Raw genomic sequence first — 10104 nt, 5'->3', positions numbered from 1 at the left:
TCCCCCTCCCCCACACTCCTTTGTTCCCTAATCCCCTTTCATCCACTGGACACTGGTCCCTCCTCCAACCCTTCCTGATTGCCTGACCCATGCATTTTTTTTGTCACTGTGTCATTTGCCTCTGAAGAAGTCTTTGCTAAAGACTTCTTATATCAGGCCTCTCAAATATTTGATGAAGCCATCAAAGAAGTGGCAGACGCGTGAATTGGGTTAGAATAAATTTGGCGGGAATTTCAATGAACAAAGACGAGGGAAGTGGTTAAAAGGGGAAGGGTTGGCCCTCTCGGCCCATCTTGCACTTACACCGCTGAAAGCCATCATCGTCATAATCATCTAGCGTACACCATGTCGCGATATTTTTTCAACGAGAACTTCAATGCCGAGGAGGAGTGGGTGAGACTGTTTGCCCTTGTGGGGAACGACCCGATGTGGGGACAAGCCGTCCCGCACGCACCTCTTGCCGCAACTGCGCATCGTCCGAGTTGGGAAATGGGTAAGTAACATTATTTTGAGTCTGATATCTATACCACATTCTCGTGCGTCTGTCACAAAGCTCCCTTAAAGTGATCCGTTTCCTATTTTTCCGTATTTTTATGGCTCTATTTTAATTTTTGCAACACGCAGATCCTGCCCAAGATGCTCAACATCGAGAGGCTGAACTCATTGACCTCACCTTATCCGATGACGGTAAGTTTCTTTTACATATCTAACCGTGTTCACATTTGTCTGTGTAACGCGAACGATGTTATCAGAAAAAAGTAAAGTAAAGCAGATTTGTATTGTTTCATTTTATACGCAGATGACGACGAGGTGTTTGAACCATTAGGCCCATCACCGATTCCACCGCCCAGCCCGGCTCTCGCTCTGCCTCAGACTCCACCGCCCATCCCAGCTCCCGCTCCCGCACAAGTTGCCTCGGCGCAGAATCCACCCTTCCTACCGCCCAATGACGACCTCTTCACGGAGGTTTCAATTTTATTATATATTTTTATTTCTAAATATTTAAAATTAATGCTCCCCATATATATTGACCGTAGATGTGAGGGGTGTATCTTAGATTACCCCTCACAAAAAAAACATAGTTGCATGTCAGAAACGAAAGAAAACCTTTTAAATCGGTATTTAGAGGATATGCTAGAGGACCTCTGTGACAACAGACATGAAGAATGCATCGATACATGGTTGTTAGAAGTCGAACGCAATGAAGAATTACAGATGAATTATAGACATCCCGATATGGCCGTCCTCCTGCCTAATGACGACCTCTTCACGGAGGCTACAATTTTACTGTATATTTTTGTTTCTCAATTTTTAAAATTAATGCTTCCTATTTATATTGATCGTAGATGTGAGGGGTGTATTAAAGATCATCCCTCACAAACAAAACATAGTTGTATGATAGAAACAAGAGAGAACCTTTTAAATCGGTATGTAGAAGATATGTTAGAGGGCCTCTGTGACAACAGACATGAAGAATGCATCGATACATGGTGGTTAGAAGTCGAACGCAATGAAGAATTACAGATGTATTATATCCCGATATGGCCATTCTCGATTTGTACCATTTCTTGTGTAGCGAATTGCAGCAAGAGGAAAAATTAGACATTTTCAAACAGTTCATTTTACATTATTAGGATTTTTTTCTTCAAGGCTGTTTCCACAAAGATCCTTGTTTTGCTTCTTTTTTTTTTGGAATGTGCTAACCCTTGTTTTGTAGTTTTTCACAGTAGTAATATTTTCATGAGGAGATTTACTTTTATTAAATTGCGTATTTGTTCTGTTTTTTTATAACTGTTTTATAAAAGTTTGATTCCTTTAAATGTTTGTAATTTTTATTCCTTTTTAATGTGTGTGATTTTTTATTCCTTTAAATATATATTTTTTTAATTCAAATAGAAAAAAAAACCTTGTAGAACAATTATTTAAAAAATCTTGCGTTTGAAATAAAATGGTTGTGAATGTACTTTTTGCCCTCCTGCTTTGTTTTTTGTTTGAAACTTAAACTAAATAAATAAATAACTAAAATTAAGGAAAGAAAAAAAGAAATAATAAAATAAAGAATAATATTAAGAAAAAGAAGAAGGAAATAAACATTATAATAATAATATGAAGAAAATAAACAAATCAAATAAAAAGAAAAATATAGAAAGAAAGCATGAAAAATGCTAATAATAATTATGAAAAAAAATGATACTGAGCCTCACCGTTAGTATTAAAAGGAATTTAACTCTATCAAACGGACATTTTTAACTTTGGATTCGATAAGACAGGATCATGGATGATAAAGGACGGGTGGATTACTTAAAGACTTTATATTATGACATAGATCGTGAAAGAGGCTTGGGTACGGTAGTATTGACAAGTTGTATCGCGCGGCTAAGCAGGTGGGGAAATACAAGATAACGCGAAAACAAATTCGAGACTTTCTTAGGGGTCAGGATGTGTATACTTTACATAAGCCCACTAGAAAGAGATATCCGAGGAATAGAATTTTGGCCGTGGGAGGAGACGAGATACATGAGTTGGACTTGGTGGATGTTTCTAGCTGAGGTGCAATGCATTTGGTAATTAACCCCCAAAGAGCCCTTAGGGGGCTAGGGTTAATCTTAATTAACCCCTCTTTCCCTCATTCAAGCTAATACCACATTCATCATCACTTTTCCTTTGTTCCTCCTGCTTCATTCAGTTTCCCCATCCCTACCACACTCCATTGTTCCCTAATTTAATGATGCTCCCCCTTCAATGACTTCAAAAGCATGTACACATGTGCAGGGCTGGTGGAACAGGGCACTTGGCACTTCAGATACATATATTGGGGTTCTTGCAGTTGATAGTGAAGTTCATCTTTTCTTCCAGCATCGAGTCTTCGCCCCAGCTAGTTTCAGCACTTAATTACATCGCTAGTGCTCCTCTCTTGCGGACAAAAATGTGCCCCCTCTTGTGGACATAAATGTGCCCCCTCGAACATAAATGTGGCCCTCGCTATGAAAACAAAACTGGCTCTCTAATTTTGTATTGTTTGCAGTGACCATTTCCTGAAATGGTATAGAGAGTTCTGACATGAATGATGAATATGAAAGTCAAGCCCAAAACCCTTACGATGTGCACTGAAAATGGGCACATAATGCATAGTTTGCATAATTGCCAGTTTAGAAGAGCACAACCTATTTGGGAAGATGGTACCATGGGAGGAAAGGTCCATGTATGATGAAAACCAGAAAACATTCATCATGAGATTCTAACTGTGTCACCTTATTGTTGTATAATTTTAGTTGACAAGTGAACTGCCATCTGAATAAAAAAATCTCTTTTTTAACCAAGTTTACTTCTCCACTTACAGAGGCTGCTTAAGCAAACAAACATTCCTTTTCCAACATGCATTTCCTAACCCCAAGGATCAGAAGCCAGCACCATACCATCAGGCATCCAGACTAGCTGTTATTTGGTAAAGGGACTATGCAATGAATTTTTAATGCAATCCTTAAAAATGCAGCTTTGGGTTCATCCCAACCATTCTCCTGTGTTTCTTAATCCCCTTTCATCTACTCAACACTGGTCCCCATTTCCCCCAGCAATCCCCCTCCCCACACTCCTTTGTTCCCTAATCCCTTATCATCCACTGAACACTGGTCCCTCCTCCAACCCTTCCTGATTGCCTGACCCATGCATTTTTGTCACTGTGTCATTTGCCTCTGAAGAAGTCTTTGACATCTTATATCAGGCCTCTCAAATATTTGATGAAGCCATCAAAGAAGTGGCAGACGCGTGAATTGGGTTAGAATAAAGTTGGCGGGAATTTCAACGAACAAAGACGAGGGAAGTGGTTAAAAGGGGAAGGGTTGGCCCTCTCGACCCATCTTGCACTTACACTGCTGAAAGCCATCATCGTCATAATCATCTAGCGTACACCATGTCGCGATATTTTTTCAACAAGAACTTCAATGCCGAGGAGGAGTGGGTGAGACTGTATGCCCTTGTGGGGAACGACCCGATGTGGGGACAAGCCGTCCCGCACGCACCTCTTGCAGCACCTGCGTATCATCCGAGTTGGGAAATGGGTAAGTAACATTATTTTGAGTCTGATATCTATACCACACTCTCGTGCGTCTTAAAAGTTATCCGTTTCCTATTTTTCCGTATTTTTATGGCTCTATTTTAATTTTTGTAACACGCAGATCCTGCCCAAGATGCTCAACATCGAGAGGCTGAAATCATTGACCTCACCTTGTCCGATGACGGTAAGTTTCTTTTACATATCTAACCGTGTTCACATTTGTCTGTGTAACGTGAACAATGTTATCAGAAAAAAGTAAAGTAAAGTAGATTTGTATTATTTCATTTTATACGCAGATGACGACGAGGTGTTTGAACCATTAGGCCTATCACCGATCCCACCGCCCAGCCTGGCTCTCGCTCTGCCTCAGACTCCACCGCCAAGCCCAGTTCCCGCTCCCGCACAAGTTGCCCCGGCACAGAATCCACCCTTCCTACCGCCCAATGACGACCTCTTCACGGAGGTTTCAATTTTATTATATATTTTTATTTCTAAATATTTAAAATTAATGCTCCCCATATATATGGACCGTAGATGTGAGGGGTGTATCTTAGATTACCCCTCACAAAAAAAACATAGTTGCATGTCAGAAACGAAAGAAAACCTTTTAAATTGGTATGTAGAAGATATGCAAGAGGACCTCTGTGACAACAGACATGAAGAATGCCTGGATACATGGTTGTTAGAAGTCAAACACAATGAAGAATTACAGATGTATAATAGAAATCCCGATATGGCCATTCTCGATTTGTACCATTTCTTGTGTAGCGAATTGCAGCAAGAGGAAAAATTAGACATTTTAAAACAGTTCATTTTACATTATTAGGATTTTTTTCTTCAAGGCTGTTTCCACAAAGATCCTTGTTTTGCTTCTTTTTTTTTTTTGGAATGTGCTAACCCTTGTTTTGTAGTTTTTCACAGTAGTAATATTTTGATGAGGGGATTTACTTTTTATTAAATTGCGTATTTGTTCTGTTTTTTATAACTGTTTTATAAAAGTTTGATTCCTTTAAATGTTTGTAGTTTTTATTCCTTTTTAATGTGTGTGATTTTTAATTCCTTTAAATGTATGTATTTTTTAAATTCAAATTGAAAAAAAAAACCTTGTAGAACAATTGTTTAAAAAATCTTGCGCTTGAAATAAAATGGTTGTGAATGTACTTTTTGCCTTTCTGCGTTGTTTTTTGTTTGAAACTTAAACTAAATAAATAAATATCTAAAATTAAGGAAAGAAAAAAGAAATAATAAAATAAAAAATAATATTAAGAAAAAGAAGAAGGAAATAAACATTATAATAATAATATGAAGAAAATAAACAAATAAATTACAAAGAAAAATATAGAAAGAAAGCATGAAAAATAATAATAATAATTATGAAAAAATTTGATACTGAGCCTCACCATTAGTATTAAAAGGAATTTAACTCTATCAAACGGACATTTTTAACTTTGGCTTCGATAAGACAGGATCATGGATGATAAAGGACGGGTGGATTACTTAAAGACTTTATATTATGACACAGATCTTGAAAGTGGCTTGGGTAGTATTGACAAGTTGTATCCCGCGGCTAAGCAGGTGGGGAAATACAAGATAACGCGAAAACAAATTCAAGACTTTCTTAGGGGTCAGGATGTGTATACTTTACATAAGCCTGCTAGAAAGAGATATCCGAGGAATATAATTTTGGCCGTGGGACGAGACGAGTTACACAAGTTGGACTTGGTGGCTGTTTCTAACTGAGGTGCAATGCATTTGGTAATTAACCCCCAAAGAGCCCTTAGTAGGGGGTTACGGTTAATCCTAATTAACCTCTTTTTCCCTCATTCAAGCTAGTAGTACCACATTCATCATCATGCAATGAATTTTTAATGCAATCCTTAAAATAAATGCAGCTTTAGGTTCATCCCAACCATTCTCCTGTGTTTCTTAATCCCCTTTCATCTACTCAACACTGGTCCCCATTTCCCCCAGCAATCCCCCTTAATCCCCTCCCTCACACTCCTTTGTTCCCTAATCCCCTTTCATCCACTGGACACTGGTCCCTCCTCCAACCCTTCCTGATTGCCTGACCCATGCATTTTTTGTTGTCACTGTGTCATTTGCCTCTGAAGAAGTCTTTGCTAAAGACTTCTTATATCAGGCCTCTCAAATATGTGTAGGATTTTTTTTTAACAAGAAACTTTATGGCCATTTTTTTTTTAACAAGAAACTTTATGGCCAAGTGGTCGAGACTGAATGTTGACCCAATGTGTCGTGCCATGCTTATTGACCACATGGGGCCTGATTACGGTAAGTTATTTTATCAGTTACTCAACAAGCAGTATTGAGTATAAGTAGCAAGTAGTAAGTATTTAGTAGTAAGGCCATTATTTCTCTCACATTTGTGAAATTGAAGAGGATCTCCTCTGTAAAGATAGAGATGTTTTGATGTTGCACTGGTTGAAGACAGTTCGGGCCAGTGGATTTGTAGGGAGATATTTTGAATTTGAAGAGGCAGCAGTGTCTGCCTTTGTGGAATATTCATTTCATGAGTTAAACGATAATACAACTCTACTAGAACTAAAACACTTTGTCGTTTAAAAGTTAAAAGGGACAACAACAACAAAAAGCCCACGAAGTCTCAGAATTTCGAAAAGAATCAGACAAGGTTGATAGGCATAATCTCATGGCTCAAGTACCTATGGATATGAAAAATTTAGGAAGGTACCTTACGTAAAGGTAAGGACTATCCACAAGTCAAGAGAAAGGGGTTTCCATTGTTTCCTGGGCGGGGAATTAACCACACCATATCCGATTGGTCCACAATGAAGGCACTTATACCGGCGATCGATGTGGCACTAGAAGAGGCAGATGTATGCATTGGTTAAAATAGGACAACGAGTCTAAGAAAATGCAGTGACTAAAGTTTTGAATAAAAAGGGCAGGGTTGGTCTTCAAGATCCATCTCGCTTCAGCTTTTCAACCATCGTCATCATTTTCAGCAGCATCATCTTCACTACAGATTATTATGGCCAGGCAACTCTTTTTTGGGGAGAGCTTTAACGCCAAGGATGAGTGGCGTCGTTTGGATGCTTCGGTGAATGGCGACCCTATGTGGGGACAAGGGCCGACTGTGCCACACCCGAGTTGGGAAATCGGTAAGTAATCAGGGTTTTTTTTCGTGTCTGTTATCAACCGTACAGTCAAAAACTCATGTCTGTCTGTACAAAGTGCATATAAGGTGATCAAAACTCCTCTATGTACCTTGTTTATATTTGTTTATGCGATCGTTCGTTTCGTCAGTATTTTTATGTTTTTTCTTATTATTTTCTTTAAAAATGCACAGATGACAACCAAGAAGACCAACAAGTCTTGGAAGAGGACTCTATTGATCTCACGGGGCCAGAGGCTCCAGAAGCAGTAGCGGCACGGCCAGATGCTCCGGAAGCAGCAGTGGCACGGCCAGAGGCTCCGGAAGCAGCAGCGGCAGCACCGCCAGAGGCTCCAGAAGCAGTAGCGGCGGCAGATGAAGACCTTGTACCGAGACCGTACTCCCCTCGCCCCAATTTTGATGTAAACGCAGAAGATCCAAATATAGAAGTAACGGGGCATTTATTGTGCTCCGTAGGCTTATACATAAGAACTGTCTTATTTCAATATGTGCGAAAAAATTGCTATGGTTGCTGCGTCGATCATCCATCGCAAAGACAACACAGTTGTCTGATGGATGACGCAGAAGACCATTACTACTCCCACATCCATGAAATCATTGAGGATCTTCTCCGAAATGACAGGGAAGTTCTAATGTTCCACTGGTTGGAAACAGTAAGAACCAGTGCATTTTTAAGGGCACATTATGTATTTGAAGAGGCAGAAATGTCTGCCCTTGTCGAATATTTATATAGCGAGTTGTGCGAAAACACAACTCTCATCAGCATCATCAGACAGCATCATCATCATGGCCAACGATAGTTTCAACGCCGAAGAAGAATGGGCGAGACTCGAGGCCCTCACGGGAAACGATCCGATGTGGGGACAAGGGCCCCCAGCACCACGCCCGAGTTAGGAAGTCAGTAAGTTATCAGGTTTTTTTTCGTGTTTATTATAAACCCATATCTGGTTGTACCAAGTGCATATAAAGTGATCAAAAACTCTTCTATGTACCTTGTTTATGCGAGCGTTCGTTTCGTCAGTGTTTTTATGGGTTTTTTCCCCCTTTTAAATAGGTAGATGTCCTACAGGGTTTAATGGATGAGGAGGCTGAAATCATTGACCTCACGGGATCCGATGACGATACGTTATTTTTTTCATCTTTATGTTTCGAATAAATTTTTTTGTGTGATGTAAACATTCTAATTTACCAAATGATCCAAAAAGATTCGAAAATACTAAATAGATATTTTTTTTCTTTTTAAAAAATGAGGAGATGGAGGTCATCGACCTCACGTAATCTGATGACGGTAAGTTTTTATCTTTTGTTGTTGTTGTTGTTGCTTTTTTTGGTTCCTTTTTTGTTTGAAAATGTTACGTTCCAGAAACGAGATAACGTTAGTATACATAAAAAGCATTATATTTAGTTATTTTTTGTATGTAATTATTTCGCAGAATTTGACTTAGAGGACTCGGTGTTTTATGAGTCCAGTCCCGACAGCCGGAGTCCAGCACCGAGTCTACAGCTCCCCAGCCCTGCCTTTCCAAGCCCCGCCTTCCCGAGCCCCCATTTTTGATTTTTTTGATTTTTTATGCGTTGATTTATTTGAACAACAGACCATAGAAGAACTCAAACCATACGTTGTAGGGGTGTAATGTGATGCAGCATTAGCAGTGCGTGTAGATATAGTGATTCTGATTTAATTTGTATTTTGTGCTTTTTCATTTTGTTTATTTCATTGCATTAATAGTTTGTATTTTGAATGTTTCCGTTTGTTTCTATAATTGCACATTTTTTTTAATTAACAAGATTTTTGGGGTTAATAATTGTAAATATTCGTGTGTTTACTTTTTGTTTTAACTTTAATAAAGAAGTTATTTTTTTATTTGTAAATATTTGTAATTTTTTAATTTACACAGAAAAATAAAATATTTTTTATGTGCTCACTTCAAATAAAATAAAAGGAAAGGCAAAAAAAAAGGTAAAAAAAGAATGGAGGGAAATACAAGAAAACGCGAAAACAAATTTGAGACTTTCTTAGTGGTCAGGATGTGTATACTTTACATAAGCCCGCTAGAAAGAGATATCCGAGGAATAGAATTTTGGCCGTGGGACGGGACGAGATACACGAGTTGGACTTGGTGGATGTTTCTACCTGAGGTGCAATTGCATTTGGCAATTAACCCCCAAAGAGTCCTTATGGAGTTACATGTAGGGTTAATCCTAATTAACCCCTCTTTCCCTCATTCAAGCTAATACCCCATTCATCATCACTTTTCCTTTGTTCCTCCTGCTTCATTCAGTTCCCCATCCCTACCACACTCCATTGTTCCCTAATCCTCTTTTAACCCTAATCGCCCCCATTGCTACAAAATACTACTACCCAGAATTGGTTTGGTAATTGTAATTGGGTTAGAATTACGCATGATCATTTAGTAACCAAAGAGAAACCACCGAACCAATTCTTGGTTATGACCGCCAAAACGCACCCCTAGTGGAACAGGGCACTTGACACTAGATATGGGGGTTCTTGCAGTTGATAGTGAAGTTCAGTTTTTGCCCCAGCTAGTTTCAGCACTTAAATACATCTCTTGCGGGAATAAATGTGCCCCCTCGAGCATAAATGTGCCCCTCGCGATGAAAACAAAACTGGCCCTTAAATTTCGTATTGTTTACAGTGACCATTTCCTGAAATGGTATAGAGAGTTCTGACATGAATAATGAATATGAAAGTCAAGCCCAAAACCCTTACAATGCACACTGAAAATGGGCACATAATGCGAAGTTTACATAATGCCCAGTTTAGAAGAGCACAACCTATTTGGGAAGATGGTACCATGGGAGGAAAGATCCATGTACGATGAAAACCAGAAAACATTCATCATGAGATTCTAACTGTGTCACCTTATTGTTGTATAAT

At 39.0% G+C, this 10104-nt stretch overlaps 2 protein-coding genes across 2 annotated transcripts; both read left to right on the top strand.

Annotated features, from left to right (window-relative positions):
• On the top strand, positions 1–1963 carry LOC119721331. The gene is made up of 3 exons (XM_038191363.1): positions 1–493; positions 625–687; positions 800–1963. Exons 1-3 carry the CDS (start codon positions 346–348, stop codon positions 1600–1602), a joined length of 1014 nt encoding a protein of 337 aa, XP_038047291.1. The 5' UTR covers positions 1–345; the 3' UTR covers positions 1603–1963.
• Positions 1964–3622: 1659 nt separating this feature from the next.
• LOC119721329 lies at positions 3623–5104 on the top strand. Its single transcript, XM_038191362.1, has 3 exons — positions 3623–4058; positions 4176–4238; positions 4351–5104. The coding sequence occupies exons 1-3, from the start codon at positions 3911–3913 to the stop codon at positions 4878–4880; spliced, it is 741 nt and encodes a 246-aa protein (XP_038047290.1). The 5' UTR covers positions 3623–3910; the 3' UTR covers positions 4881–5104.
• The last annotated feature ends 5000 nt before the right edge of the window (positions 5105–10104 follow it).

Source organism: Patiria miniata, unplaced genomic scaffold, assembly GCF_015706575.1.
Source record: "Patiria miniata isolate m_02_andy unplaced genomic scaffold, ASM1570657v1 HiC_scaffold_13, whole genome shotgun sequence".
NCBI classification, from domain to species: Eukaryota; Metazoa; Echinodermata; class Asteroidea; order Valvatida; family Asterinidae; genus Patiria; species Patiria miniata.
This window is presented reverse-complemented; position numbering and strand designations above follow the sequence as displayed.